This window comes from Ziziphus jujuba, chromosome 1 (genome assembly GCF_031755915.1).
Source record: "Ziziphus jujuba cultivar Dongzao chromosome 1, ASM3175591v1".
NCBI lineage: Eukaryota > Viridiplantae > Streptophyta > Magnoliopsida > Rosales > Rhamnaceae > Ziziphus > Ziziphus jujuba.
The window spans coordinates 47,060,360-47,086,371 of NC_083379.1; the positions used below are offsets into that span (position 1 = coordinate 47,060,360).

The following is a 26,012-nucleotide window of genomic DNA, read 5'->3' on the forward strand; positions in this document are numbered from 1 at the left end:
ATTGTGTTTGAATATTTGAAACACCGTTACTGTTTTTTTTTTTTCTTTTTTCCTTTTAATTTAGTTATAGCGTAAGCCCTTGTAATTGTAAGGAGCTTTCCTATTTCGTCCTCGAACACGTCTTAGAAAAAATTATAAAAAAAAATGGTCTCATAAGTGCTCCAAAAAGTAAATAGTAAATATTATTAGTTTAATTAGTCCTTTTTTTTTTTGTGGGGGGGGGGGGGAGGTTTGGAAAAACATTAATTGAAATATTATTAGTAAAAATAATGTCCAGAAATAAAATAATTTTAAAATCTTACAGTAACACGTTTAACCCATACCAAAAAAAAAAAAAAATTAAGTTGAACTCATCTTTTTCAATATAGAATCCAACCTAATTTTAAAAAAAAAAAAAAAGCATTGTATTTAACATTTTCTTAAATGTAAAATTACAACCTTTCTCAACAAAAAAACAAAAAAAAAAATGTAAAATTATAACCCAAAAAATTAGAAAATCATTCGTAGGGAAAAAAAATAATACACGTCACAGAGAGAGAATGCCAAATAAAGGTGCCCAATCCAGGAATCTCATTTACAGTGAGCCAGTGACAATAAAGTAAAACAATGTCCATTAGAAAGGTAGCCGTGTCATTAGTCGTTAAGTGTTGTATTAGACTATTACCGGTAGAAAGAAACCTAACCAAGAAGAAGTCCATAAAGGTCTTGTTCACATATCAGTCCTATGGCAATTGGAGACCAAAGAAAAAACATACAAAACATACATACTTTCGATTTCAAAGAAAATGGAAAGCAACTTTCAACCACTTACTTAAGGTAATCTAGATGTGATGTTTGTGATTCAAATGATTCAACCACCTCTTGCTAAAAGTCCTATAAATAAGAAACAACGTCGAAGGAGAACTTTGATATGTTATATATTATATTTTCTAAGTCTTCCACTTGGGTTCTGAACTACTATTGCTTTTAGATTTTCATTTTTTAGTCTTTTTTATCGTTTTTAAAATTAGGAATACATGAAAAAGTTAGATGGTCTATAGTGTTAAAATACAATTTGAGATCAAAACATCAGTTCCATTTAGGTGAAGTAAAACAAAGATCAAATTATAAAAGTAATGATCAGCCGGAAGGGAAAAAAAAATTCAGAAACAGGAAAAATAATTTAGGAAGATTAAATTAAACTTCATATAAGAGTCAAAAGATTAAATTTTGAAAACAGCGATGTTTCCACGCTGTGAGATCTTACCCTCTAATCCTTATTGGAGCTTTTATCTTTATCTTTGCCTTCATTGCCAACCGCGTCAGTCACAAGAGCCATTGGTCTTTGGTCAATAACTTCATCGATTATCCCAAACTCCTTTGCTTCTTCTGGTGTCATAAAGTAATCTCTATCCATGTTCTTCTGAATTATCTCTACTGACTGCCCTGTGTGCTTTGAATACAAAGCATTCAAAGAATCCCACACCCGAACTATTTGTTTCGTGTGAATTGTCATATCTTTTGCCTGCCCACTATACCCACCAGAAGGCTGATGTACCATGACTGTTGCATTTGGAAGTGAACGCCTCTCACCCTTGGTACCTGCAGCTAACAGAAGAGAACCCATTGATGCAGCTTGACCTAAACAAATGGTACTGATTGGTGATCGAATGTACTGCATAGTGTCATATATCGCAAGACCTGCAGAAACAAATGCAATTATGGGTAATGAATAAAAGGAGTAAAATATACCCAAATTAAAGGTCATGTGCATATTCAAACTGAGAAAAAAATGCAATTATGAGTAATGAATAAAAGGAGTAAAATTTACCCAAATTAAAGGTCATGCGCATATTCAAACTGAGAAAAAAATGTACAGTTTACAAGTAAGTTTAGGAATACATGTGTTTTTAACCCTAATAATTTGTAAGGCACTCCCAGGATTGGTATTAACACTCTGTAGGAAACAACTAAACTACCATATCACAAACATCTAGAGATGAAAATTATAAATGTCTGTTCAGGAATTACATGGCCAATCCCAACTAGCTGGTATAAGGCTCTGTTAATCTCAGTTGAGTACTTGAGTTGTATTAAGAATAATAGGGCCTGAAAGAATTCAAATTCAATGAACAAATGGAAATATTTGTTCTAGCAAAGTTTGAAAGGACCTTCACTAGGACCTTGCACTATCATTTGTTCTTATCTTACTACAGGAACAAATTAAGCCCTGCTTTTGAGCTTTAGGGAGCAAGGCTATTCTGTAATTACAGATTTCCAAGAAATGCCCTGTAGCAGTGCACAAATTCAATTGAGGTTCTCTTTACGTTATTGGGCATTCTTATGATGCTTGATAGTCCTAAATTTATGTATTTATATCTCACAGTTTTCAACCTTGGGTGCTAACATGGCACCTAAATATGACACGCAGCAGGGACAATACTTAGATGATCTTTAAGGCAATAGCCACCAATAACCAACTCTACAATTGTTCATTCAATATAAACCATAATCCTATAGAGTATATAACTTTTATCTGCCATCTAGCTGCCTATACAACAAAAACCTCGTTCAATCATGCACCAGAATCCAAACCATGTACTAGAATTAGAAATGCCTGCAGCCTAAACATTTCAGTACAACTCTTTTGAGCAATGAAGAACAAGTGTGGTGTAAACCACGGAACTGCCTGATAAAAATTATTTATTGTCTGGCAGCAAAGAAGGTCAAGGTGTGATGACTTAAAAAAAATGTTAGCCCAATCTTCTATTTAAAATATGCTATGCATAATGCTCTTTCTAAAAGACAACCAGCATCAGACCTTCACCCAACTACACAAAAACCATAAACTATCCACGGCTGGGAACTCAAGCTATGGGTTCCTTGCAGCACCATAATTTTCAATCCTCAACAAACTGAAAAATAAAGCCTAATAACGCTCTCCACCAACTCAAGCTCATAAACCATGATATGCCAAATTCCAAGTCCATCAAAAATAGCCAATCATAAACAGCAATTTTCTTCCATATCTACGGTTACATTATATGAAATTTTAGGATTTAATTTGATCATGTGCATACAAACATTAAGCAATATCAATGGATGAAAAGACCAATTTATGTCATCATATTATCATCTTCTCACTGGTCTGGCAATATAAACCAAAACTATTTATGTTCCATCATCATAATTATTTATGATCGAGTCTTGACATCCAGTGTAAACTACTAAAGGTCCACATCTATTTAAATGGAACCCAACGCAATTACTGCCCTCCAAGACAATATATAAAACAAAAATTGAGTTAAAATTTTTATAAAAGAACCCAATCGTTATAACCCAGCATAATTGTCGAACAATGTTATTTTTCAACCACATAATGGTTTATTTTCATCACTTCCAGTTACAGAACTAGAAAAGAAAATATAGCAACTAGAATAAAACATTATCAATAGATTAACAATCTATTGAGCTCAAAAGCATTCTCACTCATCATCCACAGAAAGATCCAAAAAGTAGTTAATTCGCTGCTTAAAATCATTTAAAAACTAATCCTAAAATAGAACCTGGGTCCAATCCTGAAATGATATATATATATATATAGTGCAATTCCAAACCAACTATATGCAATTGAAATGGGAAATGGATTATATATATATATATATATAGAAAAAAATAAAGCGAAAGAGGAGGGACCTGCAGTGACGTGTCCACCGGGGGAGTTGATGTACATGTGAATGGGCTTGGAAGGGTTCTCAGACTCGAGGAAGAGGAGCTGAGCGACGACGACGTGGGCAGTGTCGTCGGAGATAGGGCCATTGATGCAGATAATACGCTCCTTGAGAAGGCGGGAAAAGATGTCGTAGGCTCGCTCTCCTCGAGAGGAGTGCTCGATGACCATAGGGATCAGACCGTAGCTCCTGCGAGCTCCCCCGAATCCAATCCCACATGGTCGAGCCCAGGCTCTGCTACTTGCCATGAGTTTGGCGCTCGAAATCAGGCTCCTCATCGCGAAGTGAAGTGAAATTAGATGGAGGGGAAAAGACCAGGGCACGAGCTTCAACCCAGATTCAGATTCTGATTCTGGGAAAGGGCGATATAGGGTTTATGATATGGAACTCCGAATTCCCTCTTTCTACTACTTATATTTGGACAAAACTAAAACCCCCGCAATTCGACTTTATATAACCGTTTTTCTTTTTGCACCTAAGACCAGACCCATTTATACAGTTTAATAACCTTATTATTTAAACACTCCGTAATTTCAATATTTTTGCATATATATCCTTCTCGGTATTGGATTACAAAAACATTTTTTTAAAGTTTGGAGCCTCATTAATGATTTTCTATCTATTTAAAAATCATTTGTTACATAAAATAAATAAATAAAATTTTAAAAAAATATTTTTTAATGATTTTGTGCATTAATTTTGTTAAGCTGAAATAACAACAAAAAAAAAAATAAAAACTGTGAAAGATAATTTCTACTTCTGAAAATTCTGTTAAACATTCTGAAATCAATATTTTATTTATTTTTATCAATTTTTGTTAAAAGAAAAAAAAATTCCTATATAAATTTTTAATTTTTTTAATTAGATATAATTTTAAAATAAAAAATTATACATTAGCATTTTAGAATATTTTAAACAGAACTCATTTGAAAAAAATTACTTAAAATATTATCTATTAAATAGAAAAAATATCATATATAGATGAATATTTTCCAAAATCAATATCACATAAACTCCAATAGAAAAAAACTATTGGAGATGCTCTTATAAAGGATGTAAATATGAGTTTAAAACCTTCACGGATGACTATTTAATTATTGAAATACATGTGTGGTACCCGTAAAAATATTTCCTTGTATTGAACTGGGTATAATCAAAATGTAAAATTTGTTTCATTTCACATAATTTATTAGCAATGGAAATATTTTGGACTAATATTGCCGCTTTGTGTATTAAAGCAAATTTAGTACTACAAGGGTAAAATGCAAAAAAGTTGAAACTATAGAGATATTAGCGACAAAATTCCTTTATTTATTTGTCTATTTTTTCCAAACTGAGTTTGCTATATAAATAATTTTGGTTGTTTTTTTTTTTTTTTTTTTTGACATAATATAACCAAATTTCTTTTTCAATTAAATGCATTTAGGTTGGTCCAATAAGTAAAATTAAAGAGTTGGATGCATTTGGAAATGATTCCTAAAATGTTAAAAAATGTGAAAAAGAGTTCAAAGCATTTTCTACACATTCACAAAAAAATTCTAGAAGGTAATGTTTAACCATGGCAACTCACCAATCTCCAGAAAGAGCGCATCCGCTACGGACCAACCAAGTAGCATGCCAATCTATTCGACTGGTCGAATCAGCTCCGGTAGCTGTTTGATAATCCAGCCTTTGCTGGTTTCTTGATCATAATCAGCTTTAGGGCTCAACCTAAGGGAATATAAGATTTTCGCGAGGCTGGGTTTGGAAGGTGACCGATGCTTTCATTAATGAATTCCTATTAGTCTTGGCGGTAGGGCAGGTTGGAAAGGGCTTTTTGTTTTAGAACCCTTTACCTTGTTCTAAAACATGTCTCCTAAACAAACACAGGAACAGTACAATTTTACAAATAAGATACTAAAAAATAGTTAAGATCTCAATTTTCCTTTCTAAAATTGATTAAATCCAAGGATTTCCATTTCCTTTTTTGTGGTTTCGAAACCAACTTCAACGTTACAAAAGTTAAAAGTAATTAATAATCCTTGATCACGGTGCAATATAAAAAGTTTACAACAAGAATACATACATACCCAAAATCAAATTGTATTACAGACTAATTGTAATATATTACATAATATTTTAATTTTCACTAAGTTTAGATTCCATAACACGAGTCAACAGCAGCAAAAGCCAAAATAAAAACAAAAATTTTTTTTAAAAAGAAAAAATGCTTATTGAATGTATACATGACAATTCAATATCTGCTTTTTAGGCGCAGTGTTACGTAAAATGCAAAAGACAACAGAAGAAAACGCTTAAAATAGAGCACAAACGTCCTTTGCCCTTGAGATTTGCTTGAAAATTGGTTTTATGCAGCATATACAATAATGCTCCATAAGCAATTTAAGCTAAAAAAATAATAATAATACTAATAATGCCCCATAAGCATTTCTACGGGAAAAAACGTAGGTCCGCGAACCAACACAAATTAGATAACTATAGCAGCAAATGCAATTTAAATTTAAAATCTAATTCTGAACTGGCACCATTTCAAAGGTTCCACAAACTAAAGATTTCAGTAAGAATAAGACTGGCAAAACAAGGTTAACAAAAATCCAATTTCTGGTTCCATTTGAACAAAAACAGAAACATGAGAAAAACATGAAAACAGACGGACAAAACGGATATAATTTAAAAGAGAGAAGTTCCCTTTCCCTTCTTGTCTCCACCAATTTCAAAGTGCTTGCATCTCTGTATAATTAAGAGGAAACAAGCATGCATTAGTAAAAGAGACTTACATGGTGGCAATAGAACTAAGAAAATTTTAATATAAGACATTAACCTTAATTGGGTGTTGAGACACATGCTTGCATCCCTGGCACTGAAGCCTCAAAACAATCTTCTTGGTCGTTTTGGCCTGTTTAAAGATGTGGAGATTGTGAGACATCAAAATTTATCTTCAAAAATATAAAAACTAAAATGAGATATTGCTTTGATAACTCATATTGAATTCAAGAAACCAAAAATATGCAAAGTTTACCTTCTTGTGGAAAACTGGCTTTGTCTGACCTCCATAACCAGATTGTTTGCGATCATAACGACGCTTTCCCTGAGCAGCAAGGCTATCCTTGCCCTTCTTATACTGTGTGACCTTATGCAAAGTGTGCTTTCTGCACTCCTTGCTCTTGCAATAAGTCTTCTTCGTCTTTGGAACGTTCACCTGCAAAATAAACAACCAAACATTTTCAATTTCTGAAAACAAATATAAAATGACGACTTCTACATACTTTTAAAACTAAAAACTTCTAAGGTTCATTGTTCTTAATTAAGTATTAATACGGTAAAAAAGCTCACCGCCTTTTGAAATAGTAACCAGATAGCTTCAAATACTATTGGGACTTAAGTTTAAGCTGCCAAAACCTGATTTCTATCAATCCCAAATCATATATAATACAACAATGAATGCTAGAAGACACAATTGGCATACAGAAACATTTCAACCGTCCAACTCAATAAAATTAAAAAAGTAAAATCAAATACAATAACTTGGTGCATGATAGAAACCCCTCAACTTCGAAGACAGAAAAAAAAGAAAATAGCGTCCAGACTGAGCAACAATTTGAATGCAATAAACAAGCATAAACCCTACATATTATGGCACATCCCTTAACTTGGAGGTAGAGAAAACAATAAATTTGTAAAAGACCTAACCAGCAACTAAACTCATATAATCAATTTAACTAAAAACAGACCGCTATTTGTAGAAGAAAATTTCCTTGAAAGCAATTAAGTTAATACTAAATACTAAAACCACATGGAAAATGACGGAGACAAACTTTCGAGTACTATTTCCTTTCTCCTAGTTCTCTAACCCAAAACCAATAATTTATTTTTCCTCCCAAGTCCTATTTAAATAAAAGAAATCAAAAACAAACAAGAAACTCAGAACACAAAAGAACAAGCAGTACCAAAAACAAACGTTTTACACACAAACCCTAATGTCATTTGCTGAACAGAACCAAATAAGAGTCGAGGATAAACAATAACTAGGATTAAAAATCCAATCTCGGCAAACTATCAAGACCCAACATCACATAAAGGGAACAGAACTAGAATCACAATACAACTCCATTCACGAACATAGGAACCATTTTCCACAAGCTAAAGAAAGCCCTAATGAGGACACACACAAAGCAATACGACAGAGGACTCACCATTTTTGAAGCACAAAGACTTCACGCCTGTTTCAGAGAAATATAAAGGAGGAGACGAGCCAGACGGCTGAAGAAAGAGAGAAGTGCCTCTTATATAGCAGCTTCGTATTAGGGATCTAAATGTCTTGAAGATCAACGGCTACGATCGACTTGCTTATGTTGAGGGTTTGTGCCTGCTGTAATCGTTTTGGGCTGGTTGGTTTAGTTGCTCATTCCCCTTATTATTACAATACCAAAAGGCTGGAATAGCCCAATTCAGATTTTGGGTTGGGCTTACTAAAGATATCACAATTTTATTTTTATTTTTTTCTGGTAAGAATCTCGAATTTCTCAATCTCTATGTACATTCGATTATGAAACTGCATACACTGGCACTAGAACTAGAAATACCATTATAAACTTTTCGTTACCATCAACGGGTTGAAGGAAGGACCATCTTTGATCGTCCATTGGATTTTATTATTATTTTGAATTATAATTTTTATTTTGTTTTTCCATGAAACATTTTTTGAATTTACACTCAAAAAAAATATATATATATATAGTTTTTTTATGATTAGACCGGATCTAATAATATATATATATATATATATATAATTTTTATCTAATTAGATTGAACCTAATCAATATGGGGTGCGGATAAAAAACATATTCAAAATTACAGCCATTACAAAAAGAGCAACCTCTTCTCCTCTGCTTCATCTTTTTCTACTTACTTAAACAACGTGAAGCAACACGCAAAAAACATCGGTAGCCTTGACGAAAGTGAGAAAACAGAGTTTTGGTCTTTGTTTGATAATTTTAATTACTCATTCATTCGTTGACGAAAGTGAGAAAACAGAGTTTTGTTCTTTGTTTGATAATTGTAATTACTCATTCATTCATTTATATTTAATTTATATAAAACTAATATTATTTTTTGCGTGTTGCTCCACGTTTTTTAAGTAAGTAGAAAAACATGAAGCAGAGACGAAGAGGCTTCTCTTTGTGTCATGCTTGTGGAGCTTTCTTTTTATTTAATTTTTTTTCTACAATTTTTTTTGGAACCATATTTGGTATGGCGATTGTAGAGCTTTTTTTTTTTTTTTTTTTTTTTGTGTGTAATGTTTTTGTTTTGCTGAGAATCTTTTAATTGGTGGTATGAGTGGGAGCCTTGGTATTGAGCGGAAAGGGAATTTTGATAATTTTTTTTTATGTGAAAGAATTTTAAATTTGAACGTCCGTGTTTATAATTTTGAATTTAATTACAATTTTTAGTATATTATATATATATATATATATATCAAAATATGAATTTTTAAAGCACGGTCAAACAGAGTATAAACTACGCTGAAAGCCTGCCACAGGCGCATTGGTTTTTGTTTTTTTTTTTCTGAAAAGGGGCGTTTTATAAACCAAAAGGACAGACACCACACGTTGCTCTTTTGGATTTATATTAATGGAATATGAAACCATATCCTATTTAGTAGTCGTCCGCTACGTGCACCCAATTCCCAGGAGATGAATTTTATTTTACGCAAGCAAACAGCCATGAAAGTAACTCATCCAAAACCAACATGCTTATCATTTCCATCAACCTCGTCTTTTCTCGTTGGTATATTATACATAAGCTATTCTCAAATTATATAATCACACAAATTATAATTTTAAATTTGTATTTGTTTAGCGGAGCTCACCAACCTTAAACCTAACACTATTCATTTATTGCCTCTGTGTAATTTGATCATATCGACATGTATGTTTAGAGGCTCCACATTCCTTGTCACTTATGGCAAAAATATTCATAATAAGAATTTGGTATCACACCAAACCCATTTCCATTTGTATATGCAAAACCCTGTTTTCTCACTTTGCTCTGTTCCTCCCAAATTAAGATGCATACGTAATGGGAAATTTGTGTTTTTGACTAAAAAATTCCAGAATTAAGACTAATTAAGGTTATTAATAAGAGATTGTTTGACAAAATGAAAAACAATTTGGTCAGATTTTTGTCTTTCTCTTTCAACTCTAGCGGCTTTGCGATTGAAATCAAGACAACCAAAACTGACGGACTGCCATGTAAGATTGGCCCATGTACTGTCCAGCCGAAAATTACCCCCAACACGTGTTCTACACAGAAAGCACGTGACATCCCCATCTACGACTTAAAGAAAGCCTAGAAAAGTTGAAACAATGGAACTCGATAGAAATTACAAATTTTCAAAAATTAAAATAAATAAATAAATATATACAACTTCTAGAAGGTTTCGACTTTTTTTCCTTTCTTTCATTCTTCACAATTTGGACATGTTTTTATAACTAATTTACACGAAATACCAACCTGCTCACTTTAGCAAAACAAGGAAAGCAGCGACTAACGTGCACTCTTCACCCTTTTTTTTTTTTTTTTCCTCGAAATGGCAGCTAACTGGGAGAAAACAAAAATTAATCATGATGGGCTCCTGCGAGTCCTCTCAAGAAAGCCCTCTAAGACAACCTTCTTCTTGTATTCACCGGAATTAAAATCCACGGTTTCTGGATTCTTCTTCGTCGTCGGAGTTGTCTCGACAAAAACGCGGTTGTCGTTTGCCATTACCGAACGAAATCGTGGAACGAAATAAAACCATGCAGACGTACAAAGAATGGCACAGAGTCTACCCCATAAGAACAGTATTACCAAGGTAACCATAATTACCGACATGCCCACCACCGAGTCATATTTTATAGTTGGTCCCACATTTTTCCGCGGGTCGGACTTAATCTTCTTCGTCGACAGAGTCCCAACACCCTTTACGCTGGTCCATTTCGGAGGAGAAGGACTAGACCTGGGCGAGTTGTTGACCTCTGGTGATCTAGTTTTTTGGAAACCAGTTCTTAGAGCTTCGATTTTCCGACCGAATGATAGCCTCTTTTGACCCGTGGTGTTGTTGTCGTCGTCGTCGTTGGATGAATTTAGACGACGAAGACATGAATGTTTACCCGCAGGACTGTACCTAATCTGAAACGTACAAAAACAAAGTACGAAATAAAACAACGATTCGATTGTGACTAAAAGGTTTTTGAGTATTTTATTAACATATACCTGGAGAGGTTTTTCAATATTCGGGGCTTGATCTGGGTTTGCAGCGACCACAACCTCAATCTCGCTTGGCGGCTGACTATATTGATTGGTCGGAACTTTTGGTTTCAAGGTAATCAGCTTGTCCTTCTTTGACTTTGACTTTGACTTCGACGGTTGAACCTTGCTGTCCGGCGGCAAGACGGTTATCGGTTTCTCAGACACGGCGGTGGTGGTGTCAACGGGAACAGTTTTGATGGTGGAGTTTTTGAGGTGCAACCTTGACCAAGAAAACCACCACGTCTTTTTCTTTTTCTTGGCATCCTCAGATCGGACGGTTACCGAGAAGGACCTAATTTTCTTATTCGGAACTTTCCTGGAAAATCCGAAGCAGCGGAGAAAGTAAGGAGTGGTTCTGGATTTGGAGGATTGATGATGGGTTTTGTTATTGATTTCGGCCATACGAGGAGAGAGAAGTAGCGGAGAAGGACAAGTCAGGCATGGGCGGCTTAATTTGAAGACTGTGACGGTTGGCTGGGTCGCTACACCTTCATTCACTAATTTCATGTTTGAAAAAAACAAAAATTAAAATATATAGAGAGGGGTAGAGAGAGAGAGAGAGAGAGAGAAATAATTAAAGACGATATTTATTTTTCTTTTTCTCTTATTATTTTAGAGTTTTCTCAGATTTGTAATGAGAAGGTGTGGGACCTAACGATGACTATATCTAAATATTTTTCTGTGTGCGTGGTGGGTGGTTAAGAATTAGAATTAGAGCTTCATTTAACAACAACAAAATAATCCTTTTTTCTCTATAAGAAAAAACTTCATTTAATGAACAAACAGTAAATATATAAACAATAAACCGAAATAACAACCAGTTTTTGGCACTGAGTCTATATACCTGGATTATGAGAGAAAACAAAAAGGAGACAGAAGAATGAGATATGATTTCAGAACAGCTATGCAAAGCTGTCTATTTAGATATGACTTTGGACTTTCGGTGGCTAAAAGATGTCCTTCTTACTCGTTCTTATACCCTAGATTGCCTTGCTCACTTCCTCAGCACTGCAATTACGTTGCCAAATGGATATCATTATATATATATATATATATATTCAGATATGATAAGCCTTCTATCATTTTTTATAATATGCATAACATACAATTTTTTATATGGTGTCGATGCACAAAATTTCACCACCAAGAACCACTACACGATTTATTTTACCCCAAAAAAAGAGAAAAAGAACACTACACGATTTGCTTGATTGTAAACTTGTAAAAACATAAGAACGCATAAAAATCTTGGTGTGTTAGGGAAAAACACAAAAAATCTAGATGTGTCAATGAAAAACACTCTTCAATGTTGCGAAAAACACTTCGAAATTAAATCAGGATGTGTTTTAATGCTTAAAAAGTTATTAAGGTTAACTAAATAATTGTGCCCTTATAAAGAGGTAAAAAAATATATTTATAACCTTTTGACCGTATGCTTTTCCTATTCTACAAAGGAAACCTGCTTCCACAAGGCAAAAAGAGGTATTTAAGACCTTTTCCTGCTTCACAAGGCAAAAAGAGGTATTTATAACCTTTTTTATACGGTATTATAATATTTGCAGAAGGAATATCCATAATATAAATCTTAGTGTTGATTAATTTTCATTAGGATTATGTATATATAGATAATTAATAATTGCAAAACTACGTGGTCGAGTTTCAAATGTTCAAATAAAGCTTTTTATATAACACGCGGAAACCAATATTTTATAATTCATAATTTTGAACCTTAAATAGAAAGTAAAATTTGGAATCTATTCTCTTTATTTTTTTATTTGAAGTGGAGCAGGTTAATTCCTATTGGATAGACATATTATATATAATGACTTCACTCGGAAATCGGAATACGTACGTATAGTTCGTGTATATATGTAATGAAATATCTTTAATTTGTTCTCACTATCATTAATTCTTTCATAATTTTTTTTATGAATTATATCCATAAAAAAAAAAGAAAAAAAAAATACAAGTGAGATCATGCATGATGCATATCAAAAGTTCGTCAAATAACTATGGTTAATTAGGGCACTGATCGGGTTAACCATGTATGTTTAAACAAACAATAACATAATTTAACCAGTAAATTTGATTGATCAAAATTAATTAATCATTTAATTAACAACTTTTTTTATACTTTACAATAACTTCCCTCTTTATTTTGGTATCTCAAACTCATTAATTCCATATTATAGAAGTAAATAATATACTAACCTTATTTGACAATTTAATCTAACACGTTTATAGTTCGCTTATTATGTATCATATTTGACCATCATAAATTTATGCTATATATGACAAATTTCATTTAAACCTTTCAGTTTTACCATATATAATATACTTAAATATCATATTTTTGATAAATTATTTTTTAAATCCTTTTAGATTTTTATATCTATCAAAATATACTCATTTGTTAAATTTTTTTTAGTTAATTGTTATAATTAAAAGCCATAAAAAGATTAAAAATCAATTATTATACCAATTGATAGTGCTAATAATATTTAATCAAACATATTTAGCACTATAATCACCCATAAATCTAACACACAATAATAGTGTATTAAAAAAATAAAATTGATTAGAACAACTAACATTCAAAGCAATCATTGATATCTTTAATCTAAAATCCCATACAATATAAATAAAAATTATGATAATGGTATTTAATAAATACACTGTTTTCTAATCTTCTCTCTAGATTTCCTAAACAAATTTTATAAGTGATCCTATAATCCTACTTAAAAATTTACCGCATCATTTAGTGTCTTACACGTGCACATGGCTTCAGTGAAAATATAATTATAACTTATAACTGTTAAAATTTAATAGATAGAATACAAATGATAAATTTTTTAAGATATAAAATTTAATTGTAATTCGAACAAAATTAAAGGATGTAAATAAAATTTTCCCTACTACATAATTATGTAACAAAGTTCCACTACATCTTCCAGGACTGAAAATTTACATATCTAATAAAATATTATGTTGTTTACATACGTTGTAACTAATTTATTAGAGACTTATTAATAGGACAAGTTTGGGGTTCATTTTGTGGAGTCACTTTTCCCATAACGGGTAATTAGGAACAGTAAAGGAATTAGATATCATATACTGGACTACTCTACTGCAAATCAAGCAGCCAGCAGCTTTATTGCACAGTAATGTTTAGAGGGGTTGTTCCACCTTTATCTCTCCTTTGTTATTCTATCTTCTTGTACTTATATAGTCATTTCAATTAATGAAAGGAAATTTCCATTTAATGTCTAAAAATGGGATAATTAATAATAATAATAACAATAATAATCAATTTTATGAATCCGGATGTCATGTGTTTTTTTTTTTTTTTTTTTATGTTAATCCATATTGCTCTTCTCATATATAATAGATATACCAATTAATAATCATTTTAATTATGAAAAAAAAATCATTTTGATTTAATTATTATTTTAAACCATTTTCCTTTTAGTTTCTTTTGAAATTGGTCATACTTCATTTCAAGCAAGTATTAATTAACATGTTCACAACATTTCATTGGATTGATTTCGACACTTAATTATATCATTAAATTAACTGCTTAATTGAAAAAAGGTTCTTCCAAGTATTAAATTTTAATTGGAAAATAGGTTCGAAACTTCGGGTCTGTTATAAAATCCATCGTGGGAGTTGATATGACCTGGCCAAAATTTGACATTAATTTATTTTTAGCAAAAGCACCGGAACTTCACAGAAAATTACAAAAAAAGAAGAAGAAAAATAAAAAAAAAGTTTCAATTTTTCTAATGCATTCAATGAAGCTATCGTTCTGTGTTGATTAATTATTGGAGTTGGCTGGGTCTGGAGGGATGACATGGACACGTTTTTGGCTTGGTCATTGGTTTCATGGCACCCCCATACGCAACTTCTGTAGCACGACTAATTAGCTGCCTACGACTTTGAACAAATTATGTCTTAACTAATTTATCTTTTTCAAATTCTTAATCAATAAGAAAAGTTAAAACTTGCAAATGAAGATCAGAGGACTCTAATATATATATATATTTTTCACATGGATAGGATAGTAGTCATGAAGTGTGAATAAGTAAAATCATGGACCAACAACTCCTGTGGAAAGTCAATTGTGTGATTAGGAGGTTTAATATTTGATACGTACTTTATATAGTTTTATTATTATTAATATTTTTACTTTTTTTTTTTCCTCTTTAATCTAAGTTTTAATAAGTTTTGGTCCTGGAGCGGTTTTGATACTGGAGCTGCTAAGGTGGTTTTGATTATTTTATTATAATTAGTCTGTACCTATTACCTATTACAACTTCACCCAACCATTTGTTGACCCATAAATACTCTTTAATGATCCCTTTTTTTTTTTTTTTTTTGGTGGGGGCCGCCGCGGGAAATTAATGTAAGTTAACAAAGCGCGTCAGTACTACGGAGTAATTGGTCTACGAGACAACTTAGGATAAAAGTCATTATTTTCTTGAATTTTAATTTCCTATTTTCAATATAAAAAAATAATTTAATTGAATGACCATTAACAATTGTTTTGTTTTTATGCACTAAACAATCTGATCAAGATAATCAAGATGATTAACCTTGTGTATTTGATGTTTCCAATTTCTAGACATTTGTAACAAAATAGTACCGGCCACTAGCAATAACACAGTTTGGGGATGTTGCAGACGTGTCAGCCAAGAAAGCCATTCATCCATGTTTGAGTTTTGATTTAAATAATTGTAATTCAATCTCGTTTCCAAGAGATATTTTGGATTTATTGGCTGTTGATATGCTTGGAAGTGGTTCATCTGTGTAATTCCCTTTTTGTCGGGAGATTTTTTGTGCTCTTAGAAATGAATTATCACTTAAAAAAAAATGGTATATGCAGTAATAATTGTAATGAAGAAAATAATTTTGAACGTATAATTAGTAATTAATGAAGTACCAATAGTAATGGTGATGAATTTGGATGAGAATATTTATTCTGGATCATAAATTAACTTTTTTTCCCACCAATTTAAATATTGAATATGCATGTACTATTTTAATCTAACCATTATGCATGCATTAATATTAAGTTGAGCATGTTTGATATGTAAGATGGATGCAAAAATAGAATAACTATTTTATAATATATATATATATATATATATTTATATTTGATACATTTTCAAATAAATGAATAATTTTTTCAAGAAATAAATAATCTTTAATATGAACAAACAACTATTCATTTTTAAAGGTTCAGGATTGCTGTTTATATATTTTTCTTTTAGTAAGTTTTATTATATTTGTAATATATTTCTTTTTGACTGATGTTTACAAGCTTTATATGAATACATAAACAAATTGTAGACGTATAATATATACATACATATATATATATATAGAGAGAGAGAGAGAGAGGAATCAGGTAATGCAGGTGTCTTTTTATGAAATTAAAAGAGACGGGAAATATGAAGAAAAGGAAAGAATGCCTGTAAATTGTAGCCCCGTGCACATGATGTGAACGTCCAACTCCTATCACAGTCTCCAACATCTTCTTCATTTTCTAACTGAATTTGGCATACGAGACATCTATATATATTGATTCCTATTTTCAATAATTACAAGATGGCAAATGCCGACACTTGGATGGATTTTACATAAATATTATGTAATGGAATATATGTTTGGTTGAAAATAAAGGAAACAATCAATTTGAAGTAAGAATTTATCAAAAAATAAATTTGAAGTCAGAATTGTTTTTTTTTTTTTAAATAAAAAAATTGTTTTTGAATGGAATTATTTATTACAGATAAGCAAAGTATAATTATTTTTATTTTTCACTCTGATTATTCATTTAATTTTTCACTTTAATTACTTTCTTTTTTATAATAATTTGGATGGATAATTGAGATGCAAAAGTATTTTTAGATAAACGTTTTTTAATGTGAATATTATAAAATTGAAGGATAAATTCAAAGCGTATCCAATTTGGCTGGATATATAATATTTAAGCTGCATTGATCCAAACGTGATGGCAGGGCAGGGCAGGAACAGGAATATCATATATATATATATATATATATATATATGTGTATGAGGCCTAGCTATTTCGTGAATAGCACCATATCCACTTTAAAACGTGAATCACATTAAATTTCAAAAAAGAAAAAAAGAAATAAAAAAGACAATCTTCCAGATATTTTCACATTTCTTTTCTGTATGATTACGCTTAATAATATGCCATCCACTTTGTTTTGTCATTTAGTATATATCCAACCCTTACGATGCCCCAGAAAAAATAATAGCAATAATAATAAATAAATAAAAAGCTATTTACCATATATCACTCGTAAGCGGTTTTTGTCCAAACAGTCCCTGTTAATTTATTTTCTTTAATCACTCACTATCAAAATAGACAATATATACAATAAAATAAAATCCATATCCATTATGATTACCAGCATATTAAAAAAAAAAAAAAAACTACAAATAAAAGTGACATTAATTTAAGAAACTAAGAATTAGTTGGGAGGTCTGAATTCAATTTGACCAAGGCAACTCAAATGAATATAAAACCCCATCCACGTACCAATGAAGAAATTGAGATAGTGATGATGAAGTAATTGACGTATTTATACTTTATTATTTTATTTTATTTTAATTTTTTGTTTAATAGTTGACGTATATTTAGACTACATAGAGATATTTTTTCAAGATTTTAGGTGAAGGTTTGGATGTGTATACAGTATATATAAAAATTTTCGGTAATGATGAACGTTATTGTCTATATTATATGTAATTTGAGTAATGTTAATCTACTACTAAGTAAAAACATTTTGTAGAAATTATCACATAATACCTACTAAAAATCATTTTGACGGTTAAGAGAGCAGGAGTTTTGTGGAAGAAGAGTGGTTGTGGTTTTAATGCTTTCATATTTAAGAGATGGATAGCTTGAGAGTAACACACAGAAAAAAAAGAAGAAGAAGGGTATTTTATGATTTTATTATTAATTTCGCAGGGGTTCTTTCTCAACTCAGTAACGATAACATGACGTCGATGATTTCTCAGGTTTAGAGTTTGGACCACATCTAACGGGCTTTTTATTGATCCATTTTGGGCCTGTCCAGATTACGAAGACTAAAGTTTTTTCAAAAACTAACCACCTCGAAAATTGTTTTTTGAACAATAGCAATTTCTTTTTTTTGTTTTTTAAAACTTAACCATTTTAGGATAAAAATATTTTTGATCAAATTAAAAATTATGCAATATATTTTTCTTATCATTTTTTTTTCCTTTACACACCCGTTCATGTTTTGTGCAAGATATTCTCTAACAAACCACAAATATTTTTTGCATTTTATTTATTCTCACTTTTTTTTTGTTGTATTTTCTCATTTCTGAAACTAAATTCAGGTAAAATTTTTTTTTTTCTTATTAGATGAAACTAGGAAATATGGGTATCTATTTTTTTCTTCTTCTTCTTTTTTTTTCTTTTTTCTCTTATTTTTTGTTAGTTTTGTATTTTTTTAAATTTTTATTTAACATGGATATGTAAGAAATTAATTTATGAGCTGTTATATGTAAGTTTAAAGATACTTAGGTGACATATGATTTGAAAATAGGGGTAATGTTGTGTAAAACTGAAAAATCATAAAAAATAGTACAAACGGAGGAAATTTGACAAAAAAGATGAACTTCTACCATTTTCTTCCAGTTTTTCAGTTTTTACAAGTTTTCCGCTAATTTTTCGCTAGTTTTCCTCCAGTTTTCAACTAGTTTTCCCCCAGTAAGAAAACGTTATATTTGACGGAAAAAAACATAATCAACTTTTTAAATACAGTTAATATGTTTTTTTAGTATTATTCAAATTTTTTATATATTTATTGATTTAGTTTAAGGTTATTCATTTAATTTTGTAGTAAAATGGAAGATGATAATATTGTAATTGCAGTTTTATACAATGGAACATTGGTACAAAATGATGGTGGTAATTGGGAATATCGAAATGGTAAAAATATAATGGTTTCCGTCGGCAAGAGATCCACAAAATCAGAGTTAGAGGATGAGATTTTCAATTCTATTAAGATATATCAAAATGAATATTTGTTAAAACTAAAATGGATATCTGGACGATGTGCAGAAAAGTTGGTTCCTACAGAAATACGCTATGATAGGGATGTGAAATGCTTTCTTCAAGAAGTGAGGAATAGAGGGATGACAATGATGCGGCCTCCATTATATGTTGAGGTGATTTCGAAAGTTGAATATATATCTAGAAATGTTCATCAAACAGCCTTTGGCATGTGTTCTCATTATTAAATATATCTTTGTGATCATTGTATTGCTGCTTGCCGATAGCGCAAATTACTCTTTATGACATATGTTCTCATTACTACACTGCGGATGCATATTATGCAGCTTATACTAAGTCCATTTACCCTGTGTTAAATGAAAAACAGTGGTATGCTCCGAATGATGTGTTAAGTCGTATTGTTCTTCCACCGAGATGGACATGTAGGCGAGCTGGTAGGCCGATGATGTAACGTATACCATCTCAAGGTGAAGATATTATTGGACGTAGATGTAGCCGATGCAGTGGTGTTGGACATTATAGACAGAAATATACGAATCTATTGTCTTATGCTTCGAATTATGAAGTTTTAATTTAATATTATGGTTTAATATCTTTTAATAATTATTTCATGTTTTGGATATTATATTTTCTACTTGATGGTAATGATTATTTATGTTGTGATAATGGTGTAGTACGTATTTAGCAAAATTTTTTTTTTAAAGAATTTAATCCCAAATTAAAAGAGGCATTCTGGAGTTGATTTTGAATCTTTAGTTTACATCTTATTTTATGAAATGTCCAAATGATTTTGAAAAGAAAAACAAATATATATCATTTTTTCTTTTTTTTTTTTAATTAGTTATTGATTTTAAAAGTCAATACATTTTTTGTTAAATCCATCTTCATCTTATATAATATTTGTCTCCATTCTCAAATTTTTTACCCCAATATTAATTTAAATAATTTATTAGAAATTGATTTTCCAAGTGTAGGAAATTAGTTTCCAATAGAAGTAAATATTTTCTGACAATTTTCAACAGGAGGAAATAATTTCTGACAGGAGGAAAATGATTTCCACTTGGAGGAAAAATTTTCCGACGGACGGAAAATTATCTAGAACCTTGAATTGATTTGCATATAAAGGATTTGTGGAAAATGGAATTCTAATAAATATGCCACATTTTGTAGACGGTTAATTAGATATATTTACATCAAAATCCATAATTATCTTCATTAAATGAACATCAAAATCCATCATTATCTCTATATTTAAAATGCTAATATAAGAAAAAAGATGCATTTATAAACATAATGAAAGTAACGAAAACAAAGAAGTAAAAATGATATTATGCTGTTCATGAATCAACCACCTAACTCATATATTTAGTTCTTTGTTGTAAAACCTCGTGAGCATATTTCTTTTTGAAATAGCAATGAAATAGTGTCTGATATTAATTGATAGCAGAGTTGTTACTAATTCAAACAAAAACTCATAAGAGAACCAATTATGTAATACTTTGACAATAGCAAATCCAGTATCATGGATTATGAGCCTAGATAAACATCACCACACAAAATTAAAAATAAAAAACCAGAGAACCAAGGAAAATTTTGTATAGAACAATACTGATTCAACCAAATATATTACTAATTCTCAGAATTCTGAGTGAAAACAAAACATTCTAAATTCCATCATTGAAAATGTACAATGTCCTATAAAAAGAAGAAAAAAAAGGCCCCAATACAGTGGTATAACAAATTAAAAATAAATTCTAAACAATAGTATGAAAAGTGAAATAAAACAAAAGAGAAGGTTATAAACATGAACAAGAACCAAAGTAACATAACAGTGGAAAAGAAGAAGCAGAGAAAGATAAAACTTTAGGATACCTTAAACAGAAAATCTTCTCAAATAAGAGAACATATTACATATATATATATATATATAAGACAACCACAAGGAACTTTTTTGCACAGCTGCAACCAATAAATACAATTTCCCAAAGCCAATAAAACAGATAAATCTGACCATTCCATACACTAGTTTTCACATTTGAAGAATAAAAGTTACAAATTCAATTCAAGATAATATGAACAATTGTTCACTAGAAGAAAAACCAGAATATGGAAACACCCAGTTTGGTTTTTTAATTTTTTTCTGCAGAAAAGGCATCAAAATGGTGGAGAGGAAAGTAAAAGACTGTACATAAAACTTTGAATGAAGAAAGTTTCCCAGATGATGTTACCATGCTTTGTTTACTTTTTTCAAACTTCATTGACCAAAACAACCAAAAAAATTCCTCAACTCAAGCTGAATTTTCAATTATGTTAACAAATAAAATAGCCAAAAAAATATAAAAATAAAAAAATCCAAATTCTCATTTCTTCAGCTTTCTCGGGAAACAAACAGACATAGAAATGTGAGATGGGAAAAGAAAAAAAAAATTATAAGTACATGAAACAGAGAAACCAAAAAAAAAAAAAAAATCCAAACCTTTATAAGAACCTAATAAGTAAAAAGATCCAATTTTTTTTTTTTTTGGCAGAGCTAAATCCAAGCTCTTCGAGCATATAGTCGCAATCGAAAATCCATCTTCTTAGAAACCAAAACCCAATGAATCCCATCATTCTTGCAGAAGAATCGAATGGAAACATACCAGTTTAAAAATGACTTGTAATGAACTCTAGTCTAGCTGTGTTTTGAAAAGAAAAAAGAAATAAAAAGTAAGAAAAAAATCAAAAACAAAAAATGAAAACCAGTTGCGTATTGGTAAAAAAAAAAACAAGTAATAAAGAATATTTTGATCCGAATGTTTTAAAAATTGGTTAGTTTAAAAAAAAATTTTTTTTTTGCTATTTTTCAAGTTTGAACGTGCGAAGAAGCTATTTTTCAAAAAAACCTAAATACTAAATAGACCATCAAAGTCACTGAGTACAATCATTGTTGACCATCGCTGAACATTGTCTGGTATATTGGTTGATGCCGTTGAAATGCGTAGGTAGCCACCAAGTAGGAATTTTCTGCGAGTGTCTTTTATTTATTTATTTATTTATTTTCTTATGGTCAAAGGAAATTCTAATCCATTGCTTCTTGTTTTCTTGTTTGTTCCTAATAAAACAGGGAAGTGAATGCTCGAAACAATCTTCCCTGTTCTTCAATGGTCTGATTGTTTGCTGGTAGTTTGCACAAATCTGAAATGGGTTGGACGGAGATAGTGAGAAACGCCGAGGAGTTGGTGGGAAAAGCCATGAAAGGGAACGATGCATCCCACGACGCTGCCCATGTTTGGAGGGTCAGAGATCTCGCCCTCTCTCTTGCCCGTGAAGAAGGCCTCTCTTCCAACCCAGACTCGATGCAAATCGTAAACCCATAAAGAAAAACTTCTCAATTTTATTTTATTTTTTCTTTAAGTCTAGCTCTTTATTAATTTGTATAATGGGTTTTACAAGCTATGGTCTTGCTTTTAGTTTATTTATTCATCTTTGCTTCTCTGATTCTAGACAAGCGTTGCTGTTTCATTGAATGCACGGCCCCCTTTTGATGCTACTGTTCAATTCTTAGTAATTTGCAACTTTCTTTTTGTAATCGATTAGTGCATAATTAGGAGTATACCTGTGGATTACTTGGTTGGCTGATTAGCATTTTATAGCGTTGTTATTATGGCCTTCACTTTAAATGCCCGTTATTTGTAATTTTCTTCTTCTCTTTTGCATCATCGCAACTGGTTCCCATACATTTTACGCTGAATTAAATATGTAATACATACTACACACTGTGACAGCTTTTTTAAGGCCAAATTAGGTATTGTTGTGGTTTGAAATTCTGACAGTTAGATACATGCTACTAATGCGTTTAATATGATATGGAACCTTAAAAGACGCCCAGATATTTTCAGAAAATGATGTTGTTTTTTCTTTCTTGAGACTTCCCGTGCTAGTTGGGGTAACTTCTAAGGTCTTCCCATGAAACTCAATTGTTTTTGTTTTGTTATTAGATGGTTTTGCATTTTACTTCCTTATTCCCCTTGACATTTTTTTAACTTGGTTTGTCTTTCTTGACAGGTTGAGCTGGCTGCACTTCTTCATGATATAGGTTTGCACCGAACTTCTACTTCTCAAACACATGCTTTCATTCTCTCAGAGGCACAGGGAGGAAGGCTTTAAATATTTGTTATATCTCCTGAAATTTCTCTCTCTCACTCTATGAAACGGAATTACACACAATTATGAGGGGCATAATCAATATGGATATATGTTCCATTAATGACTTAATTTTCTTTTTACAAATCATGTCAGGACCGCAATTAAACTGATCAAAATTGTATAAGTATAAATACATGCTTTTACAAATGTAATTTCTTCATATTTTTCAATGTGTGGCTATTAATTTTGCTTTGGCATCTCGCAAATGCACTCTAACACACTAAAAACACATGCAAACGACTATATGTTTGCTTTCTGTCCTAGAAAAACTACTGATGATTTTAGTTCTTGTGCCATCATTTCAGGTGACTACAAATACCTGAGGTTTGCCTTTTCTCTTTCCCGCTTAATTGTAGGAAGCAATGCACACAATTTTCAATGTGTTGCTGCTGCAAAGTTGCTTTACCTTCAATTTGAAATAGAATTTATAAAGCTTCCTGATGTTTTATTTATTTTTGTTGCGTCAATGCTTTATGACGTGTTTGAGGTTTATATAATTTTTTTGTTGTCCCTCTGTATCCTCTTTATCTGCTACTAAGGTTTATACTTTACTAAGTTTGCATGATGCGTAAATACATATATTTGATGACTTGTGTATGCATACAAATGGAGCTAAATCCTCTTCATATTTACTCCGTTATCATTCCTTAACTTCTTTGCTTGTGTTGCTTCAAAGATCTTTTGCTAGGTCTGTTGAAGTTGCTAGATTCATTTGGATTTTTTCATTGACTGTTCTTTGTTCTGATATTGACTTATGAACTACTGCTTTTACATGTAGAGATCCCTCTCAGGAGAGAATTGTTGAGAACTTTCTGGAGGAAGAGGGCATAGAGGAGGAGAAAAAGATGAGGATCTTAAGTATCATTAAGGGAATGGGTTAGTTGATTCAAAGCTCTTGTTCTGTGACCATGTTTGTTGCTCTAAATATCAGTTCATTGTCCCCTCATTTTGCTGCAGTATCTAGTGAAGTTCTAGTTTTTTGTTTCAAATGCTTTTAGGCTTTTAAACGTATCTTAGTTTGAATATTTTCACATCTTAGAAAAGGTTTTACTATTCATTTTTCAGGTTTCAAAGAGGAGCTTGCAGGGCATGCAAACAGTGAAATTTCTCCAGAGTTTGGAGTTGTACAAGATGCTGATCGTCTTGATGCAATTGGCGCCGTTGGTAATATTTGAATTTGATAAGTACGTTGATTTCAAAACATTTGACTAGTCCACTTGATTCTCTCTGTAAGTTTAGAATTAAGATTACCAATAAGAGAAGTTTGCTCTTCATGGGAAGTTGTACTCTCTCACCTGATGATGTTGTCAAGTTCGATATTTCTGCAATACTGCTACTTTGTTTACTATGAAAGGCAAAAAGATTTAGATTGTCTTTTACTGCTTTGACTGGCTCATTTGTTTCTAGAGCTCCATTCTTTTATGTTTTTTTTTTTTTTAGGCCATTTGTTCTGTTTAACAGTCTTATTAAGTTTCGTGAATTTGATCTTCTTTTATTTGTTTTGCAGACCCTTTGACGTAGTTAATATTTTCATTACTAACTGCTTGATGCAGGAATTGCTCGTTGCTTTACTTTTGGTGGAAGTAGGAACAGAGTACTGCATGATCCTAACGTTCACCCACGAACTGACTTATCTAAGGAGCAGTATGTGAAAAAAGATGAGCAGACAACTGTAAATCATTTTCATGAGAAGCTTCTTAAGCTGAAGGATTTGATGAAAACAGAGGTAAAAGTGTTTAACTTGCAATGGAACCATGATATTTTGTGCCTCTTCTCATTCTCTCCCAGCAGGTTTAAAGGTTAAGGAGATTATTGCATTTTATGCTTAACATGCATGTTCCAGCAAAACCATTTATGTGCCTCGTAAACTTATATAAACTATTTGCACATCTCATATCAACAATTTTAGGCTGGTCGGAGCAGGGCTGAGAGAAGGCACAAGTTCATGGAGGAGTTTCTTAAAGAGTTCTATAAAGAGTGGGATGGGAGAGCTTGAGCAAGGTAAATTTTTTACCATGCATTATCTTTTGTTCTATTTTTAAGAACTTCTAAAGTTTCCATCAAATACATAGATTCACATGCACCGTGTGTGCGAAGAACAGAACTACTCGTTAAATTTCATAGTTTCTTATAAATGTTGCAGCAATTTTGTTGAAAGTTTCTGCTTTCAAGATGAAGGCATTTTGGTGGAACATAAAACTACAGTACAAAATGTAATGCATACATTCCATAAAACTATAGTACAAAATGTAATGCATACATACCAGCTGGGATTTCCTTTTGAAGACTGTCATGTGTCAATGACTGTTCTGAAGTGCAATAATAACATTTGAAATTCCGAATATCTAAATTGCTTCTTCCTATTCCCAATTTATGGTAGAGGTTGGCCAATTTTTTCTAGTTTATTATATATTTTTTTGATGTGGGATGCACTCTGTATTATACGCCTAGGAATTTTTAAGTTCATTTTTAATGTGATGTTTTTGAGTTGCCATCCCCTTAGCCAATTTATGCCAAACTAGGCATGCTTTTTGTGAATTTGACGTCCCCTTGAACAAATTTATTCCAACCTAGGCATTTTTCATTTTTGGAACAGAACAAATTATTGGTTTTTATTTTTCTTTCTAAGTCGTTGAGAGGATGCTTTTTTCTCAAGCTTCTCTCTGTTTCTCTCTCTCGTGTAATTTTCAGTCTTCTTGCGCACACAATATGGTAGAAGTAGATATTGACGCAAAAAATGTAGTAGAAGT

The 26,012-nt window shown here is 31.5% G+C and overlaps 4 protein-coding genes across 7 annotated transcripts; 1 reads left to right on the plus strand and 3 right to left on the minus strand.

The window, feature by feature from the left end:
- Positions 1-389: 389 nt before the first annotated feature.
- Positions 390-4,179, minus strand: LOC107435094 (ATP-dependent Clp protease proteolytic subunit 2, mitochondrial). 2 transcript variants are annotated; one of them, XM_060814734.1, is made up of 3 exons: positions 3,676-4,179; positions 1,247-1,680; positions 390-678 (listed from the first exon to the last, which is right to left on the minus strand). In XM_060814734.1, the coding sequence occupies exons 1-2, from the start codon at positions 3,986-3,988 to the stop codon at positions 1,250-1,252; spliced, it is 744 nt and encodes a 247-aa protein (XP_060670717.1). In that variant the 5' UTR covers positions 3,989-4,179; the 3' UTR covers positions 390-678; positions 1,247-1,249. The 2 variants fall into 2 exon arrangements, with proteins under 2 accessions (XP_060670717.1, XP_015902129.1); XM_016046643.4 differs by lacking the exon at positions 390-678 and having other exon boundaries at positions 1,152-1,680.
- A 2,065-nt stretch (positions 4,180-6,244) lies between these two features.
- On the minus strand, positions 6,245-8,059 carry LOC107405955 (large ribosomal subunit protein eL42). Its single transcript, XM_016013047.4, has 4 exons — positions 7,904-8,059; positions 6,730-6,909; positions 6,532-6,606; positions 6,245-6,440 (listed from the first exon to the last, which is right to left on the minus strand). Exons 1-4 carry the CDS (start codon positions 7,904-7,906, stop codon positions 6,381-6,383), a joined length of 318 nt encoding a protein of 105 aa, XP_015868533.1. The 5' UTR covers positions 7,907-8,059; the 3' UTR covers positions 6,245-6,380.
- A 2,008-nt stretch (positions 8,060-10,067) lies between these two features.
- Positions 10,068-11,593, minus strand: LOC107406119 (uncharacterized protein At5g23160). The gene is made up of 2 exons (XM_016013220.4): positions 10,965-11,593; positions 10,068-10,880 (listed from the first exon to the last, which is right to left on the minus strand). The coding sequence occupies exons 1-2, from the start codon at positions 11,505-11,507 to the stop codon at positions 10,332-10,334; spliced, it is 1,092 nt and encodes a 363-aa protein (XP_015868706.3). The 5' UTR covers positions 11,508-11,593; the 3' UTR covers positions 10,068-10,331.
- Positions 11,594-21,893: 10,300 nt separating this feature from the next.
- LOC107435099 (uncharacterized) lies at positions 21,894-25,606 on the plus strand. Of its 3 annotated transcripts, none has more exons than XM_016046648.4 (9): positions 21,894-22,069; positions 22,181-22,421; positions 23,122-23,152; positions 23,568-23,586; positions 24,041-24,138; positions 24,328-24,426; positions 24,816-24,988; positions 25,172-25,263; positions 25,406-25,606. In XM_016046648.4, exons 2-8 carry the CDS (start codon positions 22,257-22,259, stop codon positions 25,256-25,258), a joined length of 672 nt encoding a protein of 223 aa, XP_015902134.2. In that variant the 5' UTR covers positions 21,894-22,069; positions 22,181-22,256; the 3' UTR covers positions 25,259-25,263; positions 25,406-25,606. The 3 variants fall into 3 exon arrangements, with proteins under 3 accessions (XP_015902134.2, XP_015902135.2, XP_015902138.2); XM_016046649.4 differs by having other exon boundaries at positions 21,894-22,058; XM_016046652.4 differs by having other exon boundaries at positions 21,894-22,054.
- Positions 25,607-26,012: the final 406 nt, after the last annotated feature.